Source organism: Salmo salar, chromosome 19 (genome assembly GCF_965601325.2).
Source record: "Salmo salar chromosome 19, fSalSal1, whole genome shotgun sequence".
Lineage (NCBI taxonomy): Eukaryota > Metazoa > Chordata > Actinopteri > Salmoniformes > Salmonidae > Salmo > Salmo salar.
Genome location: NC_138309.1, coordinates 90537501 through 90553272, shown reverse-complemented (window position 1 = coordinate 90553272; position 15772 = coordinate 90537501). Strand labels below are relative to the sequence as shown.

Genomic DNA, 15772 nt, shown 5'->3' with positions numbered 1-15772 from the left:
AGTTAGTTTAATGTGAGTTTGAAATATTAAGCCTGAGGCCTTCTTGTGTAGGACGCCTATAATCATTACCATAATTGCATCTGCTGAAATCACAACCCACTGCAGTTATGACATGCTGATTTATGCTAATTGTAAACATGTTAATAACTATATCTCTCTCCTCTCCCTGTGTTCCCCAGATCAGGTCAATGCTAGCTAGCCCCATGCTAATAACCCTGTCTCCCTCTCCCAGTGTTCCCCAGATCAGGTCAATGCTAGCTAGCCCCATGCTAATAACCCTGTCTCCTCTCCCAGTGTTTCTCAGATCAGCTCCATGCTAGCTAGCACCATGCTAATAACCCTGTCTCCTCTCCCAGTGTTCCTCAGATTAGCCCCATGCTAATAACCCTGTCTCCTCTCCCTGTGTTCCTCAGATCAGGTCAATGCTAGCTAGCACCATGCTAATAACCCTGTCTCCTCTCCCTGTGTTTCTCAGATCAGGTCAATGCTAGCTAGCACCATGCTAATAACCCTGTCTCCTCTCCCTGTGTTCCTCAGATCAGGTCAATGCTAGCTAGCACCATGCTAATAACCCTGTCTCCTCTCCCTGTGTTTCTCAGATCAGGTCAATGCTAGCTAGCACCATGCTAATAACCCTGTCTCCTCTCCGTGTTCCTCAGATTAGCCCCATGCTAATAACCCTGTCTCCCTCTCCCTGTGTTCCTCAGATCAGGTCCACGCTAGCTAGCACCATGCTAATAACGCTGTCTCCTCTCCCTGTGTTTCTCAGATCAGCTCCACGCTAGCTAGCACCATGCTAATAACGCTGTCTCCTCTCCCAGTGTTTCTCAGATCAGGTCCATGCTAGCTAGCTAGCACCATGCTAATAACGCTGTCTCCTCTCCCAGTGTTTCTCAGATCAGGTCCATGCTAGCTAGCTAGCACCATGCTAATAACCCTGTCTCCTCTCCCTGTGTTCCTCAGATCAGCTCCATGCTAGCTAGCACCATGCTAATAACCCTGTCTCCTCTGCCTGTGTTTCTCAGATCAGCTCCATGCTAGCTAGCACCATGCTAATAACGCTGTCTCCTCTCCCAGTGTTTCTCAGATCAGGTCCATGCTAGCTAGCCCCATGCTAATAACCCTGTCTCCTCTCCCTGTGTTCCTCAGATTAGCTCCATGCTAGCTAGCTAGCCCCATGCTAATAATCCTGTCTCCTCTCCCTGTGTTTCTCAGATCAGCTCCATGCTAGCTAGAGCCATGAGCGGTCTACTGAAGAGGAAGTTTGAGGAGGTCTATGATGAGGACCAGTGCTACTCCTCGTCCTCCTCCCTGTCCTCCTCAGCCTACTCCGGATGGGACTCGGAGGGGGAGAGCTGCTACTCAGACACCCTTGACTCAACACCCAGCAACCCTGGCTCTCCAGCCACACATTACAACAGTGAGTATCTAATCTACTTCCTCAGGCTTCACTATGCCTTCACTATGCCTTCACAATGCCTTCACAATGCCTTCACAATGCCTTCACAATGCCTTCACTATGCCTTCACTATGCCTTCACTATGCCTTCACTATGCCTTCACTATGCCTTCACTATGCCTTCACTAACCTTCACTGATCTCCACTAACCTCAGGAGGCTGAGAAGATTTGGCATGGGCCCTCATATCCACAAAATGTTCTACAGCTGTAACATGAAGAGCGTCTTAACTGGCAGCATTACTGCTTGGTATGCCAAATGCACCACCTTGACCGCAAAGCACTGCAGATGGTGGTGCGGACGGCCCAGTGCATCACTGAGGTAGATCTCCCTGCCATCCAGGACCTCTATACCAGGCGGTGTCGGGAAAGGCTGAACAATGGGCAATCTCCAGCCACCCAAGCCATAGACTGTCCGGCTAATGGCTTTCGGACCGGCAGGCTCCTAAACAGCTTCTGCCATAAGACTGCTAAATAGTTCATTAAATGGTTACCCGGGTTATCTGCCCTAACCCTAACCCCCCCTCCATCTCAAATCAAAGCTAACTTTATTTGTCACATGCGCCGAATACATGTCTAGACCTTACTGTGAAATGCTTACTTACAAGCCCTTAACCAACAGTGCAGTTCAATAGTTAAGAAAATATTTACCAAATAAACAAAGGTAAAAAGTGACAGAATAAAATAACAATAACGAGGCTATATACAGGGGTACCGGTACCAAGTCTATGTGCTGGGGTACAGGTTACTCAAGGTAATTTGTACATCAAATCAAATGTTATTTGTCACGTGTGCTCAATACAACAGGAGTAGGTAGACCTTACAGTGAAATGCTGAATAAAACAGGTGTAGACCTTACAGTGAAATGCTTACTTACAGGCTCTAAACAATAGTGCAAAAAAGGTATTAGGTAAACAATAGGTAGGTAAAGAAATAAAACAACAGTAAAAAGACAGACTATAAAAGTAGCGAGGCTATATGCAGACACCGGTTAGTCAGGCTGATTGAGGTAGTATGTACATGTAGATATTGTTAAAGTGACTATGCATATATGATGAACAGAGAGTAGCAGCAGCGTAAAAAGAGGGGTTGGGGGGGCACACAATGCAAATAGTCCGGGTAGCCATTTGATTACCTGTTCAGGAGTCTTATGGCTTGCGGGTAAAAACTGTAGTAGAGAGAACAGTCTATGACTGGGGTGGCTGGGGTCTTTGACAAATTTTAGGGCCTTCCTCTGACACCGCCTGGTGTAGAGGTCCTGGATGGCAGGAAGCTTGGCCCCAGTGATGTACTGGGCTGTACGCACTACCCTCTGTAGTGCCTTGCGGTCAGAGGCCGAGCAGTTGCCATACCAGGCAGTGATGCAACCAGTCAGGATGCTCTCGTTGTTGCAGCTGTAGAACCTTTAGAGGATAAAAAAAATAATAAAGGGAACACTAAAATCCTAGATCTGAATGAATGAAATAATCTTATTAAATACTTTTTTCTTTGCATAGTGGAATGTGCTGACAACAAAATCACACAAAAATAATCAATGGAAATCCAATTTATCCAACCCATGGTGGTCTGGATTTGGAGTCACACTCAAAATTAAAGTGGAAAACCACACTACAGGCTGATCCAACTTTGATGTAATGTCCTTAAAACAAGTCAAAATGAGGCTCAGTAGTGTGTGTGGCCTCCACGTGCCTGTATGGCCTCCCTACAACGCCTGGGCATGCTCCTGATGAGGTGGCGGATGGTCTCCTGAGGGATCTCCTCCCAGACATTTACATTTACATTTAAGTCATTTAGCAGACGCTCTTATCCAGAGCGACTTACAAATTGGTGCATTCACCTTATAATATCCAGTGGAACAACCACTTTACAATAGTGCATCTAAATCTTTTAAGGGGGGGGGGGGGTTAGAAGGATTACTTTATCCTATCCTAGGTATTCCTTAAAGAGGTGGGGTTTCAGGTGTCTCCGGAAGGTGGTGATTGACTCCGCTGTCCTGGTGTCGTGAGGGAGCTTGTTCCACCATTGGGGTGCCAGAGCAGCGAACAGTTTTGACTGGGCTGAGCGGGAACTGTGCTTCCTCAGAGGTAGGGAGGCGAGCAGGCCAGAGGTGGATGAACGCAGTGCCCTTGTTTGAGTGTAGGGCCTGATCAGAGCCTGAAGGTACGGAGGTGCCGTTCCCTTCACAGCTCCGTAGGCAAGCACCATGGTCTTGTAGCGGATGCGAGCTTCGACTGGAAGCCAGTGGAGAGAGCGGAGGAGCGGGGTGACGTGAGAGAACTTGGGAAGGTTGAACACCAGACGGGCTGCGGCATTCTGGATGAGTTGGAGGGGTTTAATGGCACAGGCAGGGAGCCCAGCCAACAACGCGTTGCAGTAATCCAGACGGGAGATGACAAGTGCCTGGATTAGGACCTGCGCCGCTTCCTGTGTGAGGCAGGGTCGTACTCTGCGAATGTTGTAGAGCATGAACCTACAGGATCGGGTCACCGCCTTGATGTTAGTGGAGAACGACAGGGTGTTGTCCAGGGTCATGCCGAGGCTCTTAGCACTCTGGGAGGAGGACACAAGGGAGTTGTCAACCGTGATGGCGAGATCATGGAACGGGCAGTCCTTCCCCGGGAGGAAGAGCAGCTCCGTCTTGCCGAGGTTCAGCTTGAGGTGGTGATCCGTCATCCACACTTATATGTCTGCCAGACATGCAGAGATGCGATTCGCCACCTGGTTGTCAGAAGGGGGAAAGGAGAAGATTAATTGTGTGTCATCTGCATAGCAATGATATGAGAGACCATGTGAGGATATGACAGAGCCAAGTGACTTGGTGTATAGCGAGAATAAGAGTGGGCCTAGAACAGAGCCCTGGGGGACACCAGTGGTGAGAGCACGTGGTGCGGAGACAGATTCTCGCCACGCCACCTGGTAGGAGCGACCTGTCAGGTAGGACGCAATCCAAGCGTGGGCCGCGCCGGAGATGCCCAGCTCGGAGAGGGTGGAGAGGAGGATCTGATGGTTCACGGTATCAAAGGCAGCAGATAGGTCTAGAAGGATGAGAGCAGAGGAGAGAGAGTTAGCTTTAGCAGTGCGGAGAGCCTCCGTGACACAGAGAAGAGCAGTCTCAGTTGAATGCCCAGTCTTGAAACCTGACTGATTAGGATCAAGAAGGTCATTCTGAGAGAGATAGCAAGAGAGCTGGCCAAGGACGGCACGTTCAAGAGTTTTGGAGAGAAAGGAAAGAAGGGATACTGGTCTGTAGTTGTTGACATCGGAGGGATCGAGTGTAGGTTTTTTCAGAAGGGGTGCAACTCTCGCTCTCTTGAAGACGGAAGGGACGTAGCCAGCGGTCAAGGATGAGTTGATGAGCGAGGTGAGGTAGGGGAGAAGGTCACCGGAAATGTTCTGGAGAAGAGAGGAGGGGATAGGGTCAAGAGGGCAGGTTGTTGGGCGGCCGGCCGTCACAAGATGCGAGATTTCATCTGGAGAGAGAGGGGAGAAAGAGGTCAAAGCACAGGGTAGGGCAGTGTGAGCAGGACCAGCGGTGTCGTTTGACTTAGCAAACGAGGATCGGATGTCGTCAACCTTCTTTTCAAAATGGTTGACGAAGTCATCCGCAGAGAGGGAGGAGGGGGGGGGGGGGGGGGGGAGGAGGATTCAGGAGGGAGGAGAAGGTAGCAAAGAGCTTCCTAGGGTTAGAGGCAGATGCTTGGAGTTTAGAGTGGTAGAAAGTGGCTTTAGCAGCAGAGACCGAAGAGGAAAATGTAGAGAGGAGGGAGTGAAAGGATGCCAGGTCCGCAGGGAGGCGAGTTTTCCTCCATTTCCGCTCGGCTGCCCGGAGCCCTGTTCTGTGAGCTCGCAGTGAGTCGTCGAGCCACGGAGCAGGAGGGGAGGACCGAGCCGGCCTGGAGGATAGGGGACAGAGGAAATCAAAGGATGCAGAGAGGGAGGAGAGGAGGGTTGAGGAGGCAGAATCAGGAGATAGGTTGGAGAAGGTTTGAGCAGAGGGAAGAGATGATAGGATGGAAGAGGAGAGAGTAGCGGGAGAGAGAGAGCGAAGGTTGGGACGGCGCAATACCATCCGAGTAGGGGCAGAGTGAGAAGTGTTGGATGAGAGGGAAAAGGATACAAGGTAGTGGTCGGAGACTTGGAGGGGAGTTGCAATGAGATTAGTGGAAGAACAGCATCTAGTAAAGATGAGGTCAAGCGTATTGCCTGCCTTGTGAGTAGGGGGGGAAGGTGAGAGGGTGAGGTCGAAAGAGGAGAGGAGTGGAAAGAAGGAGGCAGAGAGGAATGAGTCAAAGGTAGACGTGGGGAGGTTAAAGTCACCCAGAACTGTGAGAGGTGAGCCATCCTCAGGAAAGGAACTTATCAAGGCGTCAAGCTCATTGATGAACTCTCCAAGGGAACCTGGAGGGCGATAAATGATAAGGATGTTAAGCTTGATAGGGCTGGTAACTGTGACAGCATGAAATTCAAATGAGGAGATAGACAGATGAGTCAGGGGAGAAGGAGAGAATGTCCACTTGGGAGAGATGAGGATTCCAGTGCCACCACCCCGCTGGCTCGATGCTCTAGGGGTATGCGAGAACACGTAGTCAGACGAGGAGAGAGCAGTAGGAGTAGCAGTGTTATCTGTGGTAATCCATGTTTCCGTCAGCGCCAGGAAGTCTAGGGACTGGAGGGTAGCATAGGCTGAGATGAACTCAGCCTTGTTGGCCGCAGACCGGCAGTTCCAGAGGCTGCCGGAGACCTGGAACTCCACGTGGGTCGTGCGCGCTGGAACCACCAGGTTAGAGTGGCAGCGGCCACGCGGTGTGGAGCGTTTGTATGGCCTGTGCAGAGGGGAGAGAACAGGGATAGACAGACACATAGTAGACAAGCTACAGAAGAGGCTACGCTAATGCAAAGGAGATTGGAATGACAAGTGGACTACACGTCTCGAATGTTCAGAAAGTTAAGCTTACGTTGCAAAAATCTTATTGACTAAAATGATACAGTACTGCTGGCAGGTGGAGTAGGCTAGCTAGCAGTGGCTGCGTTGTTGACTTTGAACGTGTAGCTGGCTAGGTAACCTCGATAGTTTCAGTACTACACCTTGTCATGATACAAAGCAACTTTGTAGCTAGCTAGCTAACATAACACTAATCAAGACGTTCCTTGTATGTATTTAGTTTCTACAATGCTGCTCGTCGGTAATAGTTGGCTGGGTTAGGAAAAATGGCATCGCGGGGGACGGAAATAGCTGGCTAGCTGACCTCGATGGCTGGCTAGCTAACCTCGGTAATGACTAAACTACACAATTATGAAGCTATGACAAGGACAACTAAGTAGCTAGCTAGCTAACACTACCCTAGTCAAATCGTTCCGTTGTAAAATATTAGTATCTACAGCGCTGCTAGTCAGTAACGGTTGGCTAGCTAGCAGTGGGTTAATGATGACTAGGTGTGTTGACTAAGTCTGGCGCCGCGTCGCGGCTGGCTAGCTCACCTCGATAATTACTCAAACTACACAACTATCTTAGATACAGAGACAGCAAAGACAACTATGTAGCTGGCTAACTAACACTAACACCACACTAATCAAGTCGTTACGTTGTAATGTAATAGTTTCTACAGTGCTGCTAGTCGGTAGAAGTTGGCTAGCTAGCAGTGATGACTAGCTAGCTAGCAGCTAGGAGTGTTGACTACGTTAGGAGGACGAAGATAGCTAGCCTCGATAATTACTCAATTACTCTAAAACTACACAATTATCTTTGATACAAAGACGGCTATGTAGCTAGCTAAGAAGAATTGCTCAGATCAAACAAATCAAGCCGTTGTAATGTAGTGTAGTGTAATATTACCTGTGGAGCGAAGCGTAGTGCGACTGCTCGCTCCAAACCGGAAGTTGACTAAAGCATCCGCCAACTCCTGGACAGTCTGTGGTGCAACGTGGCGTTGGTGGATGGAGCGAGACATGATGTGCTCAATTGGATTCAGGTCTGGGGAACGGGCGGGCCAGTCCATGGCATCAATTCCTTCCTCTTGCAGGAACTGCTGACACACTCCAGCCACATGAGGTCTAGCATTGTCTTGCATTAGGAGGGACCCAGGGCCAACCGCACCAGCATATGGTCTCACAAGGGGTCTGAGGATCTCATCTCGGTACCTAATGGCAGTCAGGCTACCTCTGGCGAGCACATGGAGGGCTGTGCGGCCCCCCAAAGAAATGCCACCCCACACCATGACTGACCCACCGCCAAACCGGTCATGCTGGAGGATGTTGCAGGCAGCAGAACGTTCTCCACGGCGTCTCCACACTGTCACGTCTGTCACATGTGCTCAGTGTGAACCTGCTTTCATCTGTGAAGAGCACAGGGCGCCAGTGGCGAATTTGCCAATCTTGGTGTTCTCTGGCAAATGCCAAACGTCCTGCACGGTGTTGGGCTGTAAGCACAACCCCCACCTGTGGTCGTCGGGCCCTCATACCACCCTCATGGAGTCTGTTTCTGACCGTTTGAGCAGACACATGCACATTTGTGGCCTGCTGGAGGTCGTTTTGCAGAGCTCTGGCAGTGCTCCTCCTGCTCCTCCTTGCACAAAGGTGGAGGTAGCGGGCCTGCTGCTGGGTTGTTGGCCTCCTACGGCCTCCTCCACATCTCCTGATGTACTGGCCTGTCTCCTGGTAGCGCCTCCATGCTCTGGACACTACGCTGACAGACACAGCAAACCTTCTTGCCACAGCTCGCATTGATGTGCCATCCTGGATGAGCTGCACTACCTGAGCCACTTGTGTGGGTTGTAGACTCCGTCTAATGCTACCACTAGAGTGAAAGCACCGCCAGCATTCAAAAGTGACCAAAACATCAGCCAGGAAGCATAGGAACTGAGAAGTGGTCTGTGGTTACCACCTGCAGAACCACTCCTTTATTGGGGGTGTCTTGCTAATTGCCTATAATTTCCACCTGTTGTCTATTCCATTTGCACAACAGCATGTGAAATGTATTGTCAATCAGTGTTGCTTCCTAAGTGGACAGTTTGATTTCACAGAAGTGTGATTGACTTGGAGTTACATTGTGTTGTTTAAGTGTTCCCTTTATTTTTTTGAGCAGTATATATATACACATGTAACCGATGTGGCGCGATGGGTAACGATGCTTCGTGGGGTGTCAGTTGTTGATGTGTGCAGAGGGTCCCTGGTTCAAGCCCAGGTTGGGGCGAAGAGAGGGACGGAACCTACACTGTTAGACACACACACACTCTCCCATACAAAATAAACCTTATTATTATCTATCCTGATGCCTAGTCACTTTACCCTGCCTTCATGTACATATCTATAGGGTTGCACATTTTGGGAAATATTCAGAGGTGGAAACCTTCCATAGGAATATATGAGAATTAACTGAAATATATGCAAATTAATATTAATACCATTTAAATGTAGATGTTTTTTTGCATTTGATATATTTACCATATAATATGGAGACATAAACATAATTGCAAATGATTTAAATCCTTCCAATGGAAATAAAAAAATATATATTTAGTTATGAATTGAACTGTAATTAAATCAGTTGACTCTTCACATGGGATGATTTCACATGGGATGATTTCACATGGGATGATTTCACTGAACAACAAAAGAAAGGGAACATTGAATGATCTGATGAATACATCTCCCAAAAATGTTTAACATACACAACCGGTCAACAGTTTCAGGACACCTACTCATTCAAAGGTTTTTCTTTATTTTTAACTATTTTCTACATTGTAGAATAATAGTGAAGACATCAAAACTATGAAATGACACATGGAATCATGTAGTAACCAAGAAAGTGTTAAACAAATCAAAATATATTTTATATTTGAGATTCTTCAAATAGCCACCCTTTGCCTTGATGACAGCTTTGCACACTCTTGGCATTCTCTCAACCAGCTTCATGAGGTAGTGACCTGGAATATGTATGTGTATATATATATATATATATATATATATATATATATATATATATATATATATTTATTTAAATTTTTTGTACATACCGTCTCTTATGACCGAAAATAACTTCTAGACATCAAGACTGTGATTACTCACCACGGACTAGCAGAATTATTTTTCTTCTTTCACGACTCTGACGAGCCCGAGGCGGAGGATATACAGCTCCCTCGGGAACAGGCCCCGACCCCAGTGATCTACGTGAAGAGGAGGCAGGGAAAGGGAGGGCAGAGGGCAGGCTGCCTTCCGAGGAGTCGGAGGCGATCTAATAAAACCCCACTCCCCTCAATTCTGCTAGAAAACATGCATCTTTGGACAATAAAATGGATGAGTTACTGGGAAGATTAAACTACCAACGGGACATTCAAAACTAACATGACAACATCATCATACAGCTGGCTGGTTATACGATGTACCGGCAGGATAGAACAGCGGCGTCTGGTAAGACAAGAGGCGGCGGTCTATGCATTTTTGTAAACAACAGCTGGTGCAAGGAAGTCTCGAGCTATTGCTCACCTGAGGTAGAGTTTCTCATGATAAGCTGCAGACCACATTACCAACCGAGAGAGTTTCCTTTTCTTTTCTTTTCTTTTCTTTTCTTTTCACCTACTAGCAACCGCCTAGCAGAGCGGGTATGGTAACGTAGCAACCGCCTAGCAGACCAGGTATGGTAACTGTTGGTGGTGAAGGAGACCAGACTACAGAGGTAAAGAGGGAGTTTACCCAAAAGAGCTTCGTAGATGAACACATACATTTGTATCTTTCTGCGCTTATAAAGTGAGGTCCAACCTACCATTTTGGTACAAGGTGCAGTGGTGGGTGAGTGACTTGGCATTTGTAATAAAGCTCAAGGATGCCTAGATAAACAGAGTCCAGTCTCTGGTAGACAGAGGAGGCTGTATGATAAACAGAGTCCAGTCTCTGGTAGACAGAGGAGGCTGTATGATAAACAGAGTCCAGTCTCTGGTAGAAGGAGGAGGCTGTATGATAAACAGAGTCCAGTCTCTGGTAGACAGAGGAGGCTGTATGATAAACAGAGTCCAGTCTCTATAAGACAGAGGAGGCTGTATGATAAACAGAGTCCAGTCTCTGGTAGACAGAGGAGGCTGTATGATAAACAGAGTCCAGTCTCTGGTAGAAGGAGGAGGCTGTATGATAAACAGAGTCCAGTCTCTGGTAGACAGAGGAGGCTGTATGATAAACAGAGTCCAGTCTCTGGTAGAAGGAGGAGGCTGTATGATAAACAGAGTCCAGTCTCTGGTAGAAGGAGGAGGCTGTATGATAAACAGAGTCCAGTCTCTATAAGACAGAGGAGGCTGTATGATAAACAGAGTCCAGTCTCTGGTAGACAGAGGAGGCTGTATGATAAACAGAGTCCAGTCTCTGGTAGACAGAGGAGGCTGTATGATAAACAGAGTCCAGTCTCTATAAGACAGAGGAGGCTGTATGATAAACAGAGTCCAGTCTCTGGTAGACAGAGGAGGCTGTATGATAAACAGAGTCCAGTCTCTGGTAGACAGAGGAGGCTGTATGATAAACAGAGTCCAGTCTCTATTAGACAGAGGAGGCTGTATGATAAACAGAGTCCAGTCTCTATAAGACAGAGGAGGCTGTATGATAAACAGAGTCCAGTCTCTGGTAGACAGAGGAGGCTGTATGATAAACAGAGTCCAGTCTCTATACGACAGAGGAGGCTGTATGATAAACAGAGTCCAGTCTCTGGTAGACAGAGGAGGCTGTATGATAAACAGAGTCCAGTCTCTATAAGACAGAGGAGGCTGTATGATAAACAGAGTCCAGTCTCTGGTAGACAGAGGAGGCTGTATGATAAACAGAGTCCAGTCTCTATAAGACAGTGAAGTTTGTATGATAAACAGAGTCCAGTCTCTGGTAGACAGAGGAGGCTGTATGATAAACAGAGTCCAGTCTCTGGTAGACAGAGGAGGCTGTATGATAAACAGAGTCCAGTCTCTGGTAGACAGAGGAGGCTGTATGATAAACAGAGTCCAGTCTCTGGTAGACAGAGGAGGCTGTATGATAAACAGAGTCCAGTCTCTATAAGACAGAGGAGGCTGTATGATAAACAGAGTCCAGTCTCTGGTAGACAGAGGAGGCTGCATGATAAACAGAGTCCAGTCTCTGGTAGACAGAGGAGGCTGTATGATAAACAGAGTCCAGTCTCTATAAGACAGAGGAGGCTGTATGATAAACAGAGTCCAGTCTCTGGTAGACAGAGGAGGCTGTATGATAAACAGAGTCCAGTCTCTGTAAGACAGAGGAGGCTGTATGATAAACAGAGTCCAGTCTCTGGTAGACAGAGGAGGCTGTAGGATAAACAGAGTCCAGTCTCTGGTAGACAGAGGAGGCTGTATGATAAACAGAGTCCAGTCTCTGGTAGACGGAGGAGGCTGTATGATAAACAGAGTCCAGTCTCTGGTAGACAGAGGAGGCTGTATGATAAACAGAGTCCAGTCTCTATAAGACAGAGGAGGCTGTATGATAAACAGAGTCCAGTCTCTGGTAGACAGAGGAGGCTGTATGATAAACAGAGTCCAGTCTCTGGTAGACAGAGGAGGCTGTATGATAAACAGAGTCCAGTCTCTGGTAGACAGAGGAGGCTGTATGATAAACAGAGTCCAGTCTCTGGTAGACAGAGGAGGCTGTATGATAAACAGAGTCCAGTCTCTGGTAGACAGAGGAGGCTGCATGATAAACAGAGTCCAGTCTCTAAGACAGAGGAGGCTGTATGATAAACAGAGTCCAGTCTCTATAAGACAGAGGAGGCTGTATGATAAACAGAGTCCAGTCTCTATAAGACAGAGGAGGCTGTATGATAAACAGAGTCCAGTCTCTGGTAGACAGAGGAGGCTGTATGATAAACAGAGTCCAGTCTCTGTAAGACAGAGGAGGCTGTATGATAAACAGAGTCCAGTCTCTGGTAGACAGAGGAGGCTGTAGGATAAACAGAGTCCAGTCTCTGGTAGACAGAGGAGGCTGTATGATAAACAGAGTCCAGTCTCTGGTAGACGGAGGAGGCTGTATGATAAACAGAGTCCAGTCTCTGGTAGACAGAGGAGGCTGCATGATAAACAGAGTCCAGTCTCTGGTAGACAGAGGAGGCTGTATGATAAACAGAGTCCAGTCTCTGGTAGACAGAGGAGGCTGTATGATAAACAGAGTCCAGTCTCTATAAGACAGAGGAGGCTGTATGATAAACAGAGTCCAGTCTCTGGTAGACAGAGGAGGCTGTATGATAAACAGAGTCCAGTCTCTGGTAGACAGAGGAGGCTGTATGATAAACAGAGTCCAGTCTCTGGTAGACAGAGGAGGCTGTATGATAAACAGAGTCCAGTCTCTGGTAGACAGAGGAGGCTGTATGATAAACAGAGTCCAGTCTCTGGTAGACAGAGGAGGCTGCATGATAAACAGAGTCCAGTCTCTAAGACAGAGGAGGCTGTATGATAAACAGAGTCCAGTCTCTATAAGACAGAGGAGGCTGTATGATAAACAGAGTCCAGTCTCTATAAGACAGAGGAGGCTGTATGATAAACAGAGTCCAGTCTCTGGTAGACAGAGGAGGCTGTATGATAAACAGAGTCCAGTCTCTGGTAGACAGAGGAGGCTGCATGATAAACAGAGTCCAGTCTCTGGTAGACAGAGGAGGCTGTATGATAAACAGAGTCCAGTCTCTGGTAGACAGAGGAGGCTGTATGATAAACAGAGTCCAGTCTCTGGTAGACAGAGGAGGCTGTATGATAAACAGAGTCCAGTCTCTGGTAGACAGAGGAGGCTGTATGATAAACAGAGTCCAGTCTCTGGTAGACAGAGGAGGATGCATGATAAACAGAGTCCAGTCTCTGGTAGACAGAGGAGGCTGTATGATAAACAGAGTCCAGTCTCTGGTAGACAGAGGAGGCTGTATGATAAACAGAGTCCAGTCTCTGGTAGACAGAGGAGGCTGTATGATAAACAGAGTCCAGTCTCTATAAGACGGAGGAGGCTGCATGCATTTACAACAAGTCACCAAAATAAATTACAGAGAGAAAAGTGGCCTGAACAAGCTTCTTTCTAGCCATAAGCGGGAAGCAAGACTTATTACGAAAATAAAAAACACATTTCAATTTAAGCCTCATCAGATTATCCATATGAACTTTTAAGGACAACTTGTCATCCAACCATATATATTTGTTAGGATGACACTGTTTCAATGGATAAGCCACCAGATGTGACAACGCTAACGTTCTCTGGCTGAGTGCGAGCTCTGGTAAAAGGTCATGAATAAAAAATAAATGGTACATTCAAGACCAGTTTGAGACCATGAAGGGACAAGACCAGTTTGAGACCATGAAGGGACAAGACCAGTTTGAGACCATGAAGGGACAAGACCAGTTTGAGACCATAAAGGGACAAGACCAGTTTGAGACCATAAAGGGACAAGACCAGTTTGAGACCATGAAGGGACAAGACCAGTTTGAGACCATGAAGGGACAAGACCAGTTTGAGACCATGAAGGGACAAGACCAGTTTGAGACCATGAAGGGACAAGACCAGTTTGAGACCATGAAGGGACAAGACCAGTTTGAGACCATGAAGGGACAAGACCAGTTTGAGACCATGAAGGGACAAGACCAGTTTGAGACCATAAAGGGACAAGACCAGTTTGAGACCATGAAGGGACAAGACCAGTTTGAGACCATGAAGGGACAAGACCAGTTTGAGACCATGAAGGGACAAGACCAGTTTGAGACCATAAAGGGACAAGACCAGTTTGAGACCATGAAGGGACAAGACCAGTTTGAGACCATGAAGGGAGGCCTGCAGTGAACAAACCGACCAAATATTTAGGAAGAGGTCATTTCATGGAGTCGGAAGGAAAAAACACGTCACAGGTCGTCAGAGTGCGCAGCCGGAAAACACTCGGTTTGTCATTTTTGATTGAAACAAAACCGATATTCATTAAATACGAATACAGAACTTGTTTTTGCGTGGATTCCGTGACTCTGTCTGCTTAGAAACATATGGTTGGACTGTTTGCTGTCTGTCTGTATAGAAACATATGGTTGGACTGTCTACTGTCTGTCTGTATAGAAACATATGGTTGGACTGTCTGCTGTCTGTCTGTATAGAAACATATGGTTGGACTGTCTGCTGTCTGTCTGTATAGAAACATATGGTTGGACTGTCTGCTGTCTGTCTGTATAGAAACATATGGTTGGACTGTCTGCTGTCTGTCTGTATAGAAACATATGGTTGGACTGTCTGTCTGTATAGAAACATATGGTTGGACTGTCTACTGTCTGTCTGTATAGAAACATATGGTTGGACTGTCTGCTGTCTGTCTGTATAGAAACATATGGTTGGACTGTCTACTGTCTGTCTGTATAGAAACATATGGTTGGACTGTCTGCTGTCTGTCTGTATAGAAACATATGGTTGGACTGTCTACTGTCTGTCTGTATAGAAACATATGGTTGGACTGTCTGCTGTCTGTCTGTATAGAAACATATGGTTGGACTGTCTGCTGTCTGTCTGTATAGAAACATATGGTTGGACTGTCTGCTGTCTGTCTGTATAGAAACATATGGTTGCACTGTCTGCTGTCTGTCTGTATAGAAACATATTGTTGGACTGTCTGTCTGTATAGAAACATATGGTTGGACTGTCTACTGTCTGTCTGTATAGAAACATATGGTTGGACTGTCTGCTGTCTGTCTGTATAGAAACATATGGTTGGACTGTCTACTGTCTGTCTGTATAGAAACATATGGTTGGACTGTCTGCTGTCTGTCTGTATAGAAACATATGGTTGGACTGTCTGCTGTCTGTCTGTATAGAAACATATGGTTGGACTGTCTACTGTCTGTCTCTATAGAACCATATGGTTGGACTGTCTGCTGTCTGTCTGTTTAGAAACATATGGTTGGACTGTCTGCTGTCTGTCTGTATAGAAACATATGGTTGGACTGTCTGCTGTCTGTATAGAAACATATGGTTGGACTGTCTACTGTCTGTATAGAAACATATGGTTGGACTGTCTGCTAACCCTCCCTCCCTCCCTCCCTCCCTCCCTCCCTCCCTCCCTCCCTCCCTACTTCCTTTTCAAAGCGTTTCCTCTGTGTTGTGATCCGAGTCACTCCGTTCAGCTGTCCTGATGTTTCACCAGCCTCTCTGCCATGTTATCTGATGCATGGTTCCATCTGGTGGCAGTAGAAGGGAGTGCAGTTGCTTTGTGACTTTTCATTCATTTTATTTCACCTTTATTTAATCAGGTAGGCTAGTTGAGAACAAGTCCTTTATTTAACCAGGTAGGCTAGTTGAGAACAAGTCCTTTATTTAACCAGGTAGGCCAGT

General features: G+C 47.1%; 1 protein-coding gene across 2 annotated transcripts in view; it reads left to right on the top strand.

Moving 5' to 3' along the window:
- Positions 1 to 15772, top strand: part of LOC106594516 (cysteine/serine-rich nuclear protein 1) — a 52396-nt gene that overhangs the window by 26706 nt on the left and 9918 nt on the right. For both annotated transcript variants that reach the window (XM_045702858.2, XM_045702859.2), the window contains exon 2: positions 1216 to 1420. In XM_045702858.2, coding sequence (XP_045558814.2) covers positions 1225 to 1420 — 196 coding nt within the window. In that variant the 5' untranslated portion in view covers positions 1216 to 1224. The remainder of the gene's footprint in view (positions 1 to 1215; positions 1421 to 15772) is intronic.